Below are 18,357 nucleotides of genomic sequence, written 5' to 3' on the forward strand. Positions count from 1 at the left end.
AGCGTCACTATTAAAAAGTCTTCGGGTTTAAAGTCGATTATTTCAATTTGCTTAAAATGTAAAATGCCAGTAAATTTCTCAGGAATTGAATTCTTGCGACTGAACTTAAGTTTAGAGGGAGAAAGAAAAAATTTCGTCCTGATATGTTTACGTCCTCCATAAAACGTCGTCCAGCGAGGTAATTTCATGCTACCTCGTTCCCAGGGTTCTTTCTCTTAGGTTGAATTATACGTTCTATTCGTGCAGCGACGGTAAAGAAATGTACGAAAAAGTGCACATGCAAAATTGCTGCACGTGCAAAATTGTTGCCGTTGCCGTCGTGATGGCTAATGCTCCACAATAGCCAACTATGAAGCACTGGTGTCTCCAAAACAGTCCCATGATCCATTTCGACTTAACTCCTACCCAGTCATAAGTGGACCTCAAACTGGCGTGTGACAATTATCCTACGATTACAGCCGTCGTTGCGGGAATGGTTCATGAGATAAAATTCAGTTATATGTTAAGGCCGTTTCCCTGATAAGCTTTACATTCGTGTACATTTACATTCAAATCTGAACAAATTTTAATTGGAACCGTTCATGTTCACCTATATTTCTTCTGTACTGTTGGTCAAATTTAAAATGCAACAGCAGACACATGTAACATAAGCACCTTTAATATTTGGCCATTAAAAAGAACATGCTTTCAAAGGTGGTCAAGAAACACAGGGCAACCAATCCTGTACCGACAAATCTTTGACCAGAGCTCTCAACTGTTGGTTTGTCTGTAGAGGGCCCATAGCTTGTGAGTTTTTCATGCATTAAAACTGTAACAGAGCCATCCTTTGGCTTGTATTGGCTCACTCCCAAGGGCGCATGCTCTCTGGTGTGGTTGTTGTGAATCATCCAATAGATACTTGCCTGAGGATCCTAAAACAAAGAACGTTTTTAAGGTTCAAACTAGCCATTAAAAGTAATGTTATATACAGTAGAATCCCGATTTTTCTTTTGCTCTTGATTTTTCAAACGTCTCAAAGGCGCGAAAGATGTTTGTCACACGAGAGAAAAACCCTTCTCCAACATGATCTACATGACGACTTTTGCTTCTGCCACGTAACCAGAAAAGTCTTCAGGAGAGAAGTTGTAGTTATGTGGATAAAAAGCGCTCATCCAACTAATAAACTTAACATGCAGGCGGCTAAGAAACTTTCACATGAAAGGTCACACTTAGGGATTCAATCCAGGGCTACTTTCCCAGGGAAAAGATCTATTTCCTAAAGGTAAAAAGATACTTCCCGAGGGAAAAAAAAACTACTTCCTTGAGGGAAAAAAAGCTACTTCCCTTAGGGGAAACATTAATTTCCCAGGGGCAAAAAGGTACTTCCAAGTGGAAAATGTTACTTTCTTTTTGGGGGGAAATGCTACATCCCTGGGGGGTAAACTACTCCAGGGAAAAAAGAGACTTCCCAAGGGTGAGCCCGTAGAAAAAGTGTTAGTGTGACTGCACCTAATAACGAAGATTAGCCAACCAGTTAAACGCACTTACTGTAATTAATTAACGTTGGGAGCCCGTGACATGGACTTCGGCGGTGCTTCGCAGACAGACGTTTCTGGCCGTGATTAGTTTACGCAAGTAAGTAGAAACACTTACCTGTGCGGTGCCGTTAAAGGCAGTAACAGAATGCCCCAGACCACCATGGTAAGTAGAGACGTATCTATTGAAAGGACCTTCCGGATCTTCATCAGCAACCTTGTTGATTATATCCAAAAGAACACTGCCGTTTGTGACTTGAGTGGTGTATGGGGCTGGGATTGGTTTTCCAACTAGCGTCACGTTCCAGTCCAATGCAATGGTTACAGTGATGGGCGAGGCTGGCGACTAGATGAAAAGAAGTAGATGTACGTAGTTAAGTGGAAATTTCTTTTAAGTGTAGAATACGCTACTGCTTATGGTTATCTTTTAAATGCCCGCACCCATCACCCTATAACTCTAATTCACAGACTAAAGAGGTGCCACATGACTTCAATCTACAATGATAGTAAACGACACTACAGAAAGTACTGGCCCGGGTTCCTGGAAAGCCGATTAGCGCTAATCGAGGATTAAATCTCGCTAATCGCGGAATACATTTTGTCCCACGATTAGATCCTGTTCCTGAAAGCATCATTAATATTAATCTAGGAATAAACTAAGTGTTAATTTTAACCCACCTAGCGAGGTCGATTAAGTCACTAATCGGGGGAAAACGTTTGTAAAACAAACAAAATGGCGGACTTACCGTTGCCTCAAATACGTGAAAAAAAGTTCCGACAACAAGAAATTGATCTCGACCAATGGACTGATGGAGAGCTTTTCAGTAAAAACGGGTTTGGCCGAGAGTCAATTCAATATTTGGTAGAAATCCTCAAGAACGACCTCGAGAGAAAGACGAGGAGAAAACATAAGCAGTTGCCAGGGTGGTTACTACTTCATGTAATAAATTTGGTCATTATAAAACATGGACTGTGGACTGCGGATTGAATATAGGGACTATGTTATAAAAACTGGGCCAATTGTTTCTAGGTAGATGAAGAATTTCGGTTTCCTCTAGCTTCTTCTCCTTTGGTTCAACCTAGACCACTTCATTTTCCGCCATTTTCCTTTACTTCACCCGTGCCTAAACATTTTTCGCGCCATGTTTTTTAAAAGTAATCATCCCAAAAACTAGTTAAACCGGTTTATTTTAACACTAATCTCGGATTAGTTAATTGTGGGTTTATTTCGCTTTCAGGAACTCCTTTTTAACCCACGATTAGTTATCCAAGGAATAAGAAAATTAATCGTAGATTTGACGCTAATCGGAGGATAGTTTAATCGGCTTTCCAGGAACCGGGGCCTGGTCAGTAGCTTCCTTCTTTATGACCACACCTAAAGATTTCCTTTCATCGACTACCTGACATTGCGGAACACATAGCCTGGTCTCGCGTGACTTCTCACGGCTCCTCCAAATGGAGAGCTTGCTCGTAGGCTACGAGGCACAATGTACAGTATCGCGCGGGCCAGGGCGAAGGATTTTCGCGTTTAGCTTTCATTTGATTGGCCGTCTTTCTAGAATCAAAACTGCATGGTTAGAATGCCATGTGCTGCGAAATAAAGAGCGTCACATGACGAGCCAAGTGTAGGAAACGCCGTCGCTTTCTAACGGGCAGTACAAGCAAAGACATCTTGGCTATATACGATGATGATGATGACGACGACGAAGAATCTGGTATATTTTGAACTCACAATGACCTGGTTTCCAAATGGCTTGATTAGCTCAAGGGATGGAGCGTTACGCCCGGGTATTATAAAAGTCAGGGTTCGATATTTCCGGTATGAAGCACGAATTTTTCAGGTTCTTTGTCAACCACTTAGCTTGTTTATTCTACTGCAAAAATCAGGTTCACTTTCATATCTTCATCCGCAAATATTATTCGTTTCATGTATAATGATGTTATTTTTTTAATGATAATGATAATGATAAACTCAGTGCGTGAAAGCGGACGCATTCGTTCGTTCTTGTTTGCTGAGCCCAGCGACCCCAATCAGCAAGAGAAGGGCACTAAGGCCTACAGCGATAATGATCTCACTTGTGTTCTGTCCTTTCTACAAAGACTACCTTACCTGGTGAGAGCTTGAGGCTGGTTTGCAATATCCACTCGTAGTGTGATTATGATCGGAGTCAGCAGAGAATGTGGTGAAGCGGAAAATGATACTGGAGCCATTTTCAGGAACGTAAAAATCCACGCCACAAGGAATCGTCTTCCCACTTTGCTCTTCAAGAATCATCCAATGCTTATTAGTCGCTGAGTCATCCTCGATTCCGTACAAACCGGTGATAACATAACCAATTCCACCATGGTAAACGCTATCGTATTTGTTGTAAGGCCCGTTTTTGTCGTTTTCAGCGGCCTTGTTTACCATTTCCATCAAAGTGGTACCGTTTTGAACTTTCATAATGACACTCGCAGGAATTTCTTTCCCTGCTTCCTGCACATTCCAGTCCATCTTTAGAGTGACTGTAACCTGTATGAAAAGAGTGGCGTTTTTTATGCTGGAGACGTTAGGTCTTCTGGTGTAAACACGGAACGCATAAAAGTAAAATGAAAACATTGAAACAAGCAGAATTTTCTCAAAAAAAGACAAAACATTGACTCTTTCCAATGGTCCCTGGATAAGCCGGGTATAAAGGCGTCCCAGTTTACTGCGTACCGTTTTCATACAACACGCATTTAACGTCTGAAAGATTTCAGTGGTCTGTTATATGCGCCAAGGGGTAGTGGTGGTGGAAGGTACTCCCTCTAATGGCCAAAACGAGGTGGCTCCGCCCAAAGGGAGTACCCTTTTCAAGCCTCAGGTATATGAAAGGAAAGGGGTTTCTGTAGTTGAAGTATATGAAAGGATAGCGAAATCTGTCATTGTGGTCTGTACAAGTACCTAAAAGGGCTAACAGGCGCATTTTATGGCTGTGAGAAAGACAAAGAAAACTTTCTGGCTTAGTGATTTATTCATTGACTATTTTCCAATTGCCCATAATACACTCTGTTTGCCCCCCAAATTTTGCATAACTTATTGTCTTAAAATGCTCTTGGGAAAATGCAATACTCCCAGGAGCATTTAAAAACAATGGTTTATGCAGAATTTGGGGGGCAAACAGAGTGTATTATGGGCAATTGGAAAATAGAGAATATGTAAAACAAGGTGCATTTATAGTAGTTGAAAAGGGTGCAGCGTTCTAAATTAGTCCGTGAAAGGGGTGCCATTTGTCAATAAAAGCTATACGAAAGGGGTACCTTAGCTTTTCTTTCAAAAACGGTATATAAAAGGGTAAGGGGTTGGACCTCGGGGCGGAGCCTCCCCGTTTTAACTTTTGTTGAGTACCCCCCCCCCCCCCCCCCCCCCGTATGTGCGTCTGTCTTGTATGCCATTTTTATACTGGACAACGACCCTGTTTTTACAAACAGTAAAACTTGAACTAACCTACAACAAGAACTTCAGACATTACAAATCTACAAAAATTCCACGATGCGGCCAAGAATGATCCGGAAGGGCAGGAGGGTTAAAGATGCACACAAGCGCCGAACACCTTTAGCTTTTATCGATAGTCGATTTGACCACAGTTTAGTGTAGTCAGGAATGAGTGTACTACATTACATTGTAGATAGTTCTATTATAAGCATACATAAATATCAGTTTAGAAAATTACAGGCGCGCTGCTATCTATGTGTAATCAAATGGTGACGAGTGAAATTACAAATTAACGCTGAAATTTCGCGCCAAAATTAAGGAGTAATTCGTCACCTATGATATTAGGAAAGATACTGAACAGCCGGAAAATTGAACGTGGATTGGCTCTGTTGTCTTGCCTTACATGCACTACTAATGACTGCAGATAGCTGTATCGATGGTTTTGTGAACAACTGTATGTAGTGCTTTTCCTTACTTTCAGGCTACTGTAGCAAATAATCAATTAACCCCTTTGAGAGCCAAGAGTTACCAACATCAATATTCTTCTAAAAGGGCTGTTCGAGATCTGAAGAGAAATTTTGTGCGGAGGCCAAAGGCTATGATCTGCCTTACATCAGACCGTTATTGCAAAGCAAAAGAAAAAAAACTAAAAGCAGTGCATTCATACCTCGGGCAGATGTGTGTGCCTTCGCTCACGTGACTCAGCTGAAAATGCAACAAAGTAAGTCAAAATCATCATTTTCACCATCTTTAGAACTACCACACCACCATCCTTCATTTTTGCCATGATCATCATCATCATCATCATCATCATCATCATCATCATCATCATCATCGTTCTCATCATCTTGATCATTACCGTCACAGTTATCTTCGTCGTCGTGTCGTGAAGTTATGGCATCGGTTAAGCAAGATCACAAAAAAATCGCAAAAAGGCTCTTTGTCAAAAATCAGCTCGTTGTTGGAAATTTGCGGCGAGATATTGGCACCGTTTTACTCTACTGACTCTACACTAAACACTCCAAATATTAGCAGGATTTGCTAAGTCATCAGAGCATAGTGGTGCTAATATACACCATCAATTTGCATTAACCCGCTGGTTTCAGGCAAGGGAGCCTTCTGGCTTACACGAGCTTGCCAAAGCTACATTTTTCACAACCTGTTTCCAATCTACGGTTTTTGCGAAAATTTAACGTTACTACTGGATGAACTCGACTTTCAATTTAACTTAATCGATGGATTAATAGTTAAGTGAATTTTGTACAAAATTATATGCTTTCCGCTCTCTGTCAATTCCTTTTTCGTTTTTCCTTAGATGTAATGTACTTAAAATAAAACTATGATAGAAATGAGAATTATTGTAACTTAACATGTTTTCCTTCTGTTCCTTTCCCTATATTCTTCTTTTAACTGGGCCGCCTAGATTAGCAATTACTATTTTGCGGGCCAGTCTATTGTTACTACTATTTTTATTAAGTTGAAGTTCTAGAAGTTGAAGGTACCAATCTATCAAAGTACGTGACGTGCTGCTTACTGGCCCCCTCCCCCAAGGTCTGCTTAAGACCAATTGTGCTCTCTATGCCATGCACATACAATCCGTCTGGTAATCCCAAATTCGGTTATTAGGCCCGCGAAACTGAAACTTATCTGAAAGTATTTTGCATAGCCTTTCAAATGGTTGCTAAACGTAAAACAATAGAAACACTACCAAAAGCAAACCCTTTTTTGTTTGAGTTTGAATGAATATAACCTAAACTAAAGGACCCAACAAATAGTCTGTAGTGCGCGTCTCTCGTTTCTGTGTGTTTCTAATCTCTGGTGCTTTCATACTAGCTTTCTCTTAATCACAAACCACATCTTCTAAGAAGTCTCTCGGTCTAAGCCATTAAAGTGAATTTTGAACCTCAAATATGATCTTAAATTAGCATGTTCTGTCACGCCGCGCCTTTTTTGCACGTCCACGCCACATGCCGGCCGTTTAGTCATGCAAAATAATTAGAGAGTTGGCTAGTTGACTAAAAACTTTAAAACTGACCAGAAATACATGTGGATTAAACATTAAGAAAGTTCGGAAGCTTTATCGTTGTCAACCGATATTTTACGCAAACCCATTGAAAAAAAGCGACGATGTATCCCAACTACGGTCAAGTGTTTAAGTCAGTACAATAAATGCAGTAGACCGTTACAACTCAGCAGCAAAATAGTTATACTTCACAGCGAACTGTATGGCCCTGCTTAATCGAAAAAATTTATCATTACAGTATCGAAAATTGTAGTATTTGACGATCAAAAGGGTTGGTTCGAAGAAATAGCTCTACTAGGAGCAAATGACATGGACGCGGATGAAAAGCTTATTTTGAAAGGCTTGTTTCTCTAAAGGTTCTCTTTTTTTTCACTGCTCAAATTTCTTTATAAGTTAACAATGTAGCACGCTACACTGTCAAGGAGTACAGTTACCTTCAATGACACTGAAAACGATGCAGAGGTAAAACAAACTCCTCATGGCTGGTCCCTTCATCATTCTCCGCCGTGACCGCACTCAGGTAACAATATTTGCCAGGCGTAGATTGCCTTTCACAGCATGTACTTGCTTTTCCGCCGGAAATAACTATTGATCCGTCCCGTTTTGTTTCACAGACTGGCAGCTGCCAATCATGTTTTTGTAAAAGTATTTGACCAAAAGAATGCGTTCAATAGAACAATGCAATTTGAAAGTAATTAGACCGTATTCTTACATTAGAATAAAAGGAAAAGTTGTAGAGTCAGATTATCATAATCCATGAAACATTTGGAGCTCATGTGATTGTGAACGAGTAATTTTCTTCGTATTTCGTTGATTCCATAAGAAAATCAGTTCGAATGAGGTCCCGAAGCGAGCATGCCTATTTGCCGAGTTAGGAGTTTCGAAATGGATTTCTAGTTAGGATTTCGAGTTGGATTTTTTTCGAGTTCGCTCAGTTTCGAGTTAGCAGTCGAGTTAGGATTTCAAGTTGGATTTTCGAGTTAGGAATGATCAGCAGTTTACACATCGTCCTCTCTGGAAGTAAAGAATGTATTGGGGTGATCTTGTTCATGAATATTATCTTTTACTCTCACACACACGTACTAGAACAAGTCAGTGACTTTGCACCAGTGCAACCAAGTCAGATTACTGTAACTTCTTGCACCCAAAAACAAGCACTTTGACCTTAGGGATGGACCATTTCATTTTTCATGGGGTGGGGGCGGTGGGCAATTTCATTCGGTAGCAAGAGAGAATTTTCTCTTGGTGCACGTTAATCGTGCAAAATTAGTACATAATCCTGGCTAGAAGTGTGGGTATAAATATCTTAATTAAAAAGAAAATGTAACCATAGCGATACTGATGCGCTTTTGACTGATTACTATTCACCAAAGGGTAAAGCTACCAAAATCTTGCGCGCGGGGTTCTGGGCATCAAGAGTCAATTGATTGTAGCGCAGGCGCGTATCAGTTCTCCGGGCGAGCGCTCGCGGAAGGGAGGAAGGTATCTTTAAAATACAGAGCGAGTTTGTAAGAAGAATATTGAAGTACCGTATTTATTCGAACAAGCGCCCAACCTCAAATTAGCGCCCATCGTAAGGTAGAAAAAGTTAATAAGCGCCCAGCCTCAAACTAGTGACCACCCCCACCCCACCCCCTTGGGTGACAACGAGATTGAATAATGTAAAGAGATATCCCCAAAGACGGAGTTTTCTTTAGAGTAGGGGTAGTTTTCAGAAACCTTGTTTTGTTTTATGTTCGCGTTTCGTTATTGCCATTTATTGTTTTGTTACAAAATAAACAGACTATACTTGCTGAAAACGGTGAAAATTTAATAAGCGCCAGCCTCGAATAAGCGCGCACCTCGAATAAGGTCCAAAAATTTAATAAGCGCCAGCCTCGAATAAGCGCGCACCTCGAATAAGGTCCAAAAATCTAATAAGCGCCCAGGGCGGTTAATCGAATAAATAAAGTATCCTCTTTCTTTTTCTGTTTGGATGGTTTTGAAATGTTTTGTTTTGTATCTGAGTTCATTAAAAGAAAAACAAAAACGTCTTGCGTTCCCGTCCTCCATGAACCGTGAAATTAGGAAGTTTCGCGTCGCACTCTGAAGTTTCGGCCGAGAAATGTACAAAAGCGTGTGACAGCACGTGCAACGTTGTTCGTTCTTCTGATCTAAATCTAATACTTTTTTGCCGTATTCGTTGTTGTCGCCTCCGTCGTTGCTTAAGCTCTCTATTCAGAAGAAGTCTACAGAAGCCACTCAGGATAACAACAAAGAAGCCTACTCTCCAGTTGGCTTGATTAACTCACAACCTCGTCCCCAGGGCTTTTCCCTTAAAAAATGGGTGGGGCGGGAAAAGGGAAAATTTAATTGCGTATTATTCAAATGCTACAAGTTTATGAAAGGGCGTACCGGCTCTAAGTCACGTACAAAATATGTCAAATGCTTCAGAGTTGAGACAGGCCGTTATCGAGGGGTACTTCAGAAATTTATCGTGACTGCAGAGTTACTGTACGATCAAGCGGAAAGTGATTTTGTCCAATGTCAAACAAAAATGCGGGCCTTTGCCTCCAGGATCTGCAGTGAATTTAAACAAATTGAACTTAATTGAAATAGAATTGTTCATCAAAATACTTTATGGTGTCTGGTCTTCTCTACAACCCGACCATGAAACAAACAAATCTCCGCAGCGGATGTAAGTCAGCCCTCCAGCCAGGAACGATGACGGGTCGCCGATCTGAAACATTTGATGACCTCTTATATCTTTTCTCTTCCGAGGATAAGTACAAAGGATTTTCCTTATATTAAAGGGAAGATTGACCGATCGACTGGAATCAACTACAGCTCTGTGAATTTTAAATGAACCCAAGTCTTTCTTTGTTACCAGTCGTTTGATCTCAGAGGTCAATGAATTTTTTAAAAATACAGGTCATACAAGATATAAAGTCTAAACCAGCGCGTATCGCTATCATATAGCTGAGAGTTAAGGTAAATAGAAATAGGCTGTGTACGGCGATCCACTTCGCGAGAAATGAAATAAATATTAGAAGAGTCGCGAAAACCGACTTTTCAAGTTCAAACTTTGTGCATGTACGATAGTCGGTGAGCTTGTTTGTCATTTGTATGTACTTATATCGCTCTATAAACGTTGTTATATATGTTACTCGCTGTCCCCTTCACAGAAATCGGAGGAAGGCAAAAAAAATACCATAGCCAGCGTCTGTGACAATAAGGAAATCTTGTAAAACTTTTCGTTAATCGTCAAGAGACTGAAAAGGCCGCCCAAGATCGCGCGCTGTGAGGTTACGCATAATTTTAGCTTTTCACATAGCGCTAATTTATTACACCCAGGATTTTAGGGTGTACGAGGGGACACGTGACCAGCCGATGCCAGGGCCTTTTCCCGCCGCACCCATTTTTTAAGGGAAAAGCCCTGGGGACGAGGTTGCGCAATAACCCTGAGCGAGGATTGTGACATCGATGTTGGGATTTGAAATAGCGATATGGCCTTTAGATGGCCTAAACGAATCATTTGGTGGGGTGGATATTCCGTATATTTTTTTTACCTCTCTTGATATTTTCGCCGAAAGCATATTAGTTTTGTTGAACTTGTTACAGTTATGAGAATAAACGCCTCCCTCTTTCAAAAGCCTCCTATCTATTAAACGCCCCCGCTTGTACCCCTGAGATTAAATAGACGCCCCGGGCGTTTATAAGGTCATGTACGATATTTTTACAATTATTGTCTGCAACATGGTCGCAAATTCATCTTTTCTTACCTGGAACAGTTCCAGAGTCCCGCCGCACACCCCAAAGTTATGGGAGTAACCGCCAGGGGGTAACTGTGACGTCATGCAAAATGGTCACCATCTTGGCTGCAATTTTAGACGGATTTTACTAGAAATTTAGTGTTATTGAATTAGCTGGTATAGAAACTAAACCTTACGTTTTCTTCCTTGAAATTAAAGCTATTATTATACCTTAACTTTGCTGTTTTGGGTACTGTCTCTATCTGTTTTTAGGACAAAAAAGGCCATAACAACTTGTATAATTTCCTACGTTCGATATATTAAACTTCTAATATGACTCGGAGGCTTTCTGGTCATTTTTCTACATTTGGTTTGGTTTTCTTTGTGCTCACGTCTCTTTTGGGAATTTCGAGGCAATGGCCGTGGAGTCTTAAAAAAATATTGCAATTTTGACCCTAAAGCCTCGGATTCATGTTGAATTTTAATATATCGAACGTGGGCTTTTGGCCATTTGCACGATAGCGTCGTTTTTAATTACTACCTCACGATCATAATCTTTTTCGCTTTCATATTTAAATTTTGTAATCCCAGCGAGGTTTAAATAACAAAAGACCTACAAGAAAGCAAAACCCTGAAGGATTCTCGTCGTGGTAGTAAAATGACGTCATCATGCAAATGACCTATTGACCTCATATTACTTAAAGAGAATTTTCACTCACGTGACCAGCATCTATGCAAATTTATTGGAACAAAAAAAAAACGTTTACATAAGAAAAAAGTTCAACTACCAGAACCGCTTTGGGACACCAACATGGCCGCCGTTTTATTGTTTCACAACATGGCGGACTTGACGTCATCTCAAAAGGTTCTATACGTTATGTTTCTTAATGTACCCGGTGGTCACCAGATTTACTAAAATGTAAAAGTTAGGAAAAAACTTCAAGGTTCTGGTATCCCATGCCCCACCTTTGTGACGGTTAGTTTCTAGTTACAGAAAAAGATCATGCTTTCAATGGCGGTCAAGAAACACAGGGCAATCAATCTTATAGCAACAAATCTTTGACCCGAGCTCTCTACTGCTGGGGTATCAGAGGTATCAGAGGTATCATTGTATGAGGTATCAGGTAGTCTTGTTGTAACGGGCCCATGGGCTGAGAGTTTTTCATGCATTAAAACTGTAACAGAGCCATTCTTTGGTTGGTATTGGCTCACTCCTAAGGGCGCATGCTCTCTGGTGTGGTTGTCGTGGATCATCCAATAGATACTTTCTTGAGAACTCTGAAACAAAGCAAGACAATTCCAAGGTTTGCAACAGCTTGATTCTCCTAGACAAGCTGATACATAATAATTATTAGTAAAATCCAACTAGTGGTATATTATCAATGCTGCGTTCTGATTGGTTGAGCTACTACTAGGCTATAATATGTTATAGACCACTAGTAGCGAAAAGCGCCAGATTTTTGGCTGCAAAAAAAGGATTTAAGTCTTACTTTAGCAAGCTAAAGTTGTTTTGTCTCGATCTATTATTTACATTGCGCATATTCTATGAAAATAATCATATGCGCATTACAATCTTGAAAAATAATCCATATTAAAAATAACTAATTCATTACAATCTCATATGATAACATGCTAAAAACATCTAAAAAACGAATCCTATGTACATAATTCATTAATATACATATATATATATATATATATATATATATATTCAAAATATCTGATTGATTACCATGAAAAAATAAATTAATAATTATAAATTAATTATACGTCTTCGTAAAGAAATAAGTCTTAAGTTATCTTTTACAAAATGTCAGTGGTTGCTGCTTGTCTAATATTTAAAGATTGTCTGTTCCATAACATTGGAGCAGCCATCATAAACGAGCAGTTACCCATGTTATGGAGGTTACTCGCTCCAAAGACTTAAGGGACGGCGACTTCGAGAGACCTCGAACCGCCTAAGAATCGGGTCATAAGATTAGTTAATAAAAATTAGCTCTATTTTATGTCCAGCCGAATTTATGAAAACGAACCTATACTAGCAATTTAAATTTGCAGTCATTTTGGTGAAAAAGGTCCAGAAGGCGAACGATGTTCTCTCACTGAAGTGTTCGAGTTTCCTGCAATCAATGACCGCTTTTCGTTTAACTATTTCTCTCCTTTAGCCATGTTCCCATCAATACCGTTGCTCGATATATCAACCACACACAACCCCATCCGGCGGCAAATATCTATCTAGCCCATTTCTGGGAGTACCTCCTCCTCGGGGGTGGGTGGTCCGGCCTGGGTTTGAAAGGCTATGGCTCGCAAAGTCACGGTTTTTGAATCTTTTTATGGTGGAAAATTTTCTTCACCAACTCATCTGGTACAACCAAACCTCGATGCAGCTAATTCATGCCAATCGGTATCGCGATGCTACAATGTATACTATACTCTCGTCAGGAGCCCATAACCCTGAACTTACAACTCCCATACTTGACTTAATTATGAAACGGCGTTTTCACAGATCAGTTTATTTTTAGCATCATTTTGCAGTACGTTTCCAGCGAAAGTGGAGGCACCGTCCAGTATGTGTGCACATCCATAGTAGGAAAATAACTAGAACAAAAAGTAAATGCTGACAAAACATCAGAAAACCTATCTGCAAGTCTCCGCTTTTTGCTGATGGATTAGAAAGGCTTATTATATTTGATAGTCAAAATTGGTGGGAGAATCGATATGATAATCACCTGGTCCGTGAAAACGCCGTTGGACGGATAGAAAGTTGTTGCTCGCTCCGGGTTATTGGTTCCTGCTTTCGTCTATTACATCTCACCTGTTCGGTGCCGTTAAAGGCAGTAACAGAATGTCCCAGTCCACCATAGTAAGTAGAGACATATCTATTGAAAGGACCTTCTGGATCTTCATCAGCAACCTTGTTTATGATATCCAAAAGAAAAGTGCCATCTGTGACTTGGGTAGTGAATGAAGCTGGGATTGGTTTACCAACTAGCGTCACGTTCCAGTCCAATGCAATGGTTACAGTGATGGGCGAAGTTGGCATCTAGAAAAGGAGAAGTGGATTTATTAATAATGAGTGCAAATTTTCCTTAAGTGGAGAAGGTGCTTATGGTTATATTTTAATTGCTAACACTCACTGTCTGCAGACTCCGATCAGAGACTAAAGAAGTGACATATGACTTGCACAGCAAAGAAAACGACACCTCAGAAAGTACTGTTCATTAGCTTCCATGTATGGTAATACCTAAGCATTTCTAAGGATTGTCGGAAGGTACGAGCACATCGCACACATGTAAGTCCAAACCGAAACTCACTTTAAACATAAAATACTTCTGAAAACCTAAATCTTAGACAGTTATCTACCAAGGAATTAATGAAAGCTTTCATGAACTCAAATAATTTGTTAGTCTGTTTCCAATAATTCTTTAACTGTCACTGTTATGAAGGCCAATACCGTAGAAGTCCGAAAATAAGCCCATCCATGAATAAGCCCCTCCAAATATAAGCCCCCCAAACTTGTAACGCAAAAAAACCCTCCGATAAATAGCCCCCTCCAAATAAAAGCCCCCGGGGGCTTGTACTCGGAAATTGCCCTCATATTCAAAATAAAACAAACCAAAAACTGTACAGTAATACACAAAAATATCGAATTTGCTAAAGAACTATTAGGAGTTCCAAATGATTGCAGTCAAAAAGTGTCACAGTATATTGCTGTTTGTGTAGTTCACTCCTCGGTCTTGGCTTGGATCTCTTTGGGCCATATAGACAAAGTACTTGCATAGCTTTTAGAAAGATCTACGTTTTCAAGGCGAGTTTCAGTAAGAACTTGCTGCAGATTACTGACTGAGATAAATTTCCTTCCAAATATAAGCTAGCCCAATCGATTTTAATTTTGAGACGCATATTTCCCTCCAAGTATAAGCCTAGCCGATTTTGAAACGCAAGTTTCCCTCCCTATTTAAGCCCCTCCAAAAATAAGCCCCTCAAACAGGGCCTTTGAAAAATATAAGCCCCGAGACTTATTTTCGGAATTTTACGGTAGTTTACTATTTGTACTTAGTTCACCAACTTTTCTCTAGCTATTTCCTTTATCCGTTATCTTTACATTGAACATTTGCAATGCTGAAAGTTCTTACGATCATGAAAATAAAGCTTTGTTACTGTTGTTGTTGTTCTTCGGCTAAACGACATAGTACAGCATATTATACGGTACCGCAGGAAAAAAATGCCATACCATCTGCAAACAAACAAGCAATGGCAAGGGCGAATTTGGGGGTTGGCCTAGGGGACCCCGGCCCCCCCTTTTGTGGTTTATTAAATATTTCAACATTACATGTTCAATATGGAATCCAGAGTGCTAAATTTAAGCGTCCAGAATGTACGAGATTGCACCTCTGAGAACGTCAATCTCGAAAATTTTCCCGGAGCAGCTTGCGCCCGAACTGAGTCGTTCGCAGTCCTGATGGGCGCTATATATCGCGCCCATATTAGAGACCTTTAGATTCAAGACATTCAAGGACGAGGACGACTACGAGTACGAGATTTGACGTTTTTTCGCGTATTCTCAAAATATAGACACCTCGGAAAGCTTCATTTTACCATTTTTCACTAGAAAAGTTAGCACTGTTACCTTTAGTGAAGGAGGTTACACCCTCTCCCCATCGCAAAATGATAAAACGTCTCACATTTGATGACTTGTTTCCGCCACTTCGACATTCCCTCTAAAGTAGTGGGGTGACGACGGCTACCACATTTCCCTCCAAAATGACGCTGGTTCACGCGTGAGCAATACTTTGTATTGAGAAAATCACGTACTCGTACTCGTACACGTCTTAGAATCTAAATCTCTCTATTGCCACTGTGTACTGTATCTCTAGACCCCCTCTATCACAAAATCCTCCGTCCGCCCCTGAATGGTGTCTTGCCTCTAAGTAATTAAACTCAGAACTGTTAACCCTTTCAATGTCAAATGTGGCCAAAGGCAAGTTTCGACCAAATTTCCAAATTTCATTTTCCAAAATTGTGAGAAATAAATAGCATCATGTGAAAGTACAGGCAGAAAGCTTTCATTTGAATGGTCACATCACAGGATTTTGTCCACAGACTGAAAAGTTAGAGTCACCTTACAAAACTCCATCAAACACTCTGGCAGTGAAAGGGTTAAAGCATAAAATTGGACTTGATTATTTCTTTCTTGTTTCAAAAGCCTATCTACCAATCCGCTGGACGCGGGCATAATGACCTCTGGCGATAATGATCTCACCTCGCTGCTACTTTACCTGATCAGAGCTTGAGGCGGGTTTGCAATATCCACTCGTAGTGTGATTTTGATCAAAGTGTGTAGTGAAGTCAAAAATGATGCTGGAACCATTTTCAGGAACGTAAAAATCCACGCCACAAGGAATCGATTTCCAACTTTGCTCTTCCAGAATCATCCAATGCTTATTAGTCGCTGGGTCCTCCTTGATTCCGTACATACCGGTGATAACATAACCAATTCCACCATGGTAAATGCTTTCGTATTTGTTGTAAGGTCCCTTTTTGTCGTCTTCAGCCGCCTTGTTCACTATTTCCATCAAAGTGGTACCGTTGTGAACCTTCATAATGACACTCGCAGGAATTTCTTTTCCTTCTCCCTGTCCTACATCCCAGTCCATCTTAAGCGTGACTGTGATCTGTTCGGAGACAGTTTTATGGAAAACAGATAAACTAAACTTTAGTCTCCATGCAGGCCTCAGTTGTTCAAGAGATGAATAACAGTATCCGCTGGATAAATCTTTATAAAGTGAATAACACTATTAGTTTCCCTAACACTTCTCTAGAGGGGGATGACAAAACGCGCAACCCTACTCCATGAAGTACCCTATGGAGTACCTAAAATGGAGTACCCCCAAAAAATCATGTATTGGTAAAATAAAATACTTTATCAACATGATGAATCGTTTAGATGTCCTGATAGCTTTATTTATTTTGAGCTTGCCAGCCCTCTGATTAATGTTACAGTTTGATGCAGTCCTGGAATTGACCGCCATCTTGAAATTTAGCTTAAAACTGCTGACCACTTCATTATTTAAGGCTTACCCAGTATGCGGGGCCGCTTGGCCAGGATCGGCCAGGATGTCAAGCACCATGGACAATTTAAGCTTGTCAAGCTCGGGTGGGTACTTTTGAAACGTGTTTATATTTTGCCACTTCCTGGTGTAATCGATTCTAAGGTCAACGTTTAAAACTTTTAACCTGAATTTTTTTTGTTGTTTAATCGTGTCCGTCAACAGATGAGGAATGCCGCATCACTAATACACACGTGGAAAAAGCTAGGTACAGCTGTAAGCTTAACAAAGTCCCTTAAACTAGAATGAAAAATTTGGCCCTTTTGGCCTCTTGAAAAAGGAAACGCTCAAGGATGCTGGGCATTTGAGGTGGTCAGCGGTTTAATGTTAAATTTCAAGATGGCAGTCAATTCGTGAACTGCATCGAACTGTGACAATCGGAGAGCTGGCAAGCTCAAAATAAATAAAGCTAAGGTATGTACATCTAAATGGTTCACCATGTTGATAAAGTATTTTATGTGACCAATTCTTTTTTTTTTAGGGGTACTTCATGGAGTAGGGCTCCGAATTTGTCATCTCCCTTCTCTAGAAGATAGTGCTATCCAGCATTTGAACAACAGGGGCCAGAAATTGCCACATATTTAAACTCGACCTGGCCTGTCGTTCTGAAAGCGATGAGTCAAAACAAGCACGCTACACAAAAAACATACAGTTTAGTGTAGTCAGGAATGAGTGTCCTACTTTATATTGTATTATACACATCCATAAATACCAGTTTAGAAAAATACAGGCACGCTGGTATGGAAAGATACTGAACAGCCGGAAAATCAAACTGCTCTTTCCGCTACAATGTAACATTAAAAGACGAGAAGTGAATCTTGATGGGAGAACAAACCAAATCGATTTTGGATGGGATTTGGCAATTTTACAATTTGCTGAAATCACCTTGCAAATTTTCTGACGAAGAATTCCAAGATGAAGATGTCAAGAGAATTTTCGACCGTATTCTAAACGTTATGATAGGCCTTTTTTTTCATGCCATCCGTCCCTGCTACGAGGCGAAAAAAAGAAATAAAAGCTGTCTATTCATACCTCGGAATGATCCGCGTGCCTTCGTTTCCTTGACAAAGCTGAAAGTAAAAACAATGCTTCAATATCGTAATTATAACAACCCCAACCACTACTACACCACAACATCATCAACATCATCATCATCATCATCATCATCATCATCATCATCATCATCATCATCATCATCATCATCTTCAACAACATCATCATCCTCCTCCTCAGCATCTTCTTCATCGCCATCACAATCATTCAAATGTACAATAGGTATTGAGTAAAGCCGGGTGTGACATCACTAAAGCCTCTTCGTCAAAAAACCTGCGTGTTGGTGCAAATTTGGGGCGAGAAATTGGTACCCGTTATGCCCCACTAACGCTACACAAAATATTCAAAAATTTACAAGGATTCGGTGAGGGTCACCAGAGCATAATGGTACTAATATCTCACCGTCAGGAGCCGATTACCGTAGAAGCCCATAACCTGGAGAGAGCAACTCCGATACTAGGGCTATGTCACA

At 40.3% G+C, this 18,357-nt stretch overlaps 2 protein-coding genes across 2 annotated transcripts; both read right to left on the reverse strand.

Moving 5' to 3' along the window:
• Window positions 1-583: 583 nt before the first annotated feature.
• On the reverse strand, window positions 584-7,565 carry LOC140944473 (uncharacterized). The gene is made up of 5 exons (XM_073393616.1): window positions 7,426-7,565; window positions 5,636-5,673; window positions 3,625-4,026; window positions 1,633-1,860; window positions 584-911 (listed from the first exon to the last, which is right to left on the reverse strand). Exons 1-5 carry the CDS (start codon window positions 7,487-7,489, stop codon window positions 657-659), a joined length of 987 nt encoding a protein of 328 aa, XP_073249717.1. The 5' UTR covers window positions 7,490-7,565; the 3' UTR covers window positions 584-656.
• A 3,881-nt stretch (window positions 7,566-11,446) lies between these two features.
• LOC140944496 (uncharacterized) lies at window positions 11,447-17,922 on the reverse strand. The gene is made up of 4 exons (XM_073393632.1): window positions 17,865-17,922; window positions 16,002-16,397; window positions 13,538-13,765; window positions 11,447-12,000 (listed from the first exon to the last, which is right to left on the reverse strand). Exons 2-4 carry the CDS (start codon window positions 16,377-16,379, stop codon window positions 11,707-11,709), a joined length of 900 nt encoding a protein of 299 aa, XP_073249733.1. The 5' UTR covers window positions 16,380-16,397; window positions 17,865-17,922; the 3' UTR covers window positions 11,447-11,706.
• Between the last annotated feature and the right edge of the window lie 435 nt (window positions 17,923-18,357).

The sequence above is a fragment of the Porites lutea genome, chromosome 1 (genome assembly GCF_958299795.1).
Source record: "Porites lutea chromosome 1, jaPorLute2.1, whole genome shotgun sequence".
Classification (NCBI taxonomy): Eukaryota; Metazoa; Cnidaria; class Anthozoa; order Scleractinia; family Poritidae; genus Porites; species Porites lutea.

What these genes read in the sequence shown, in the direction of transcription:
- LOC140944496 (XM_073393632.1), bottom strand. Translation starts at nt 16,379, where the DNA reads ATGGACTGGGATGTAGGACAGGGAGAAGGAAAAGAAATTCCTGCGAGT. An exon ending in CCGCCTCAAGCTCTGATCAG is followed by an intron (nt 13,766 to 16,001) that starts GTAAAGTAGCAG and finishes CTCCTTTTCTAG; the next exon opens with ATGCCAACTTCGCCCATCAC. An exon ending in CCTTTAACGGCACCGAACAG is followed by an intron (nt 12,001 to 13,537) that starts GTGAGATGTAAT and finishes GCTTTGTTTCAG; the next exon opens with AGTTCTCAAGAAAGTATCTA.
- LOC140944473 (XM_073393616.1), bottom strand. Translation starts at nt 7,489, where the DNA reads ATGATGAAGGGACCAGCCATGAGGAGTTTGTTTTACCTCTGCATCGTT. An exon ending in CGTTTTCAGTGTCATTGAAG is followed by an intron (nt 5,674 to 7,425) that starts GTAACTGTACTC and finishes TTGCATTTTCAG; the next exon opens with CTGAGTCACGTGAGCGAAGG. An exon ending in CAGCCTCAAGCTCTCACCAG is followed by an intron (nt 1,861 to 3,624) that starts GTAAGGTAGTCT and finishes CTTTTCATCTAG; the next exon opens with TCGCCAGCCTCGCCCATCAC.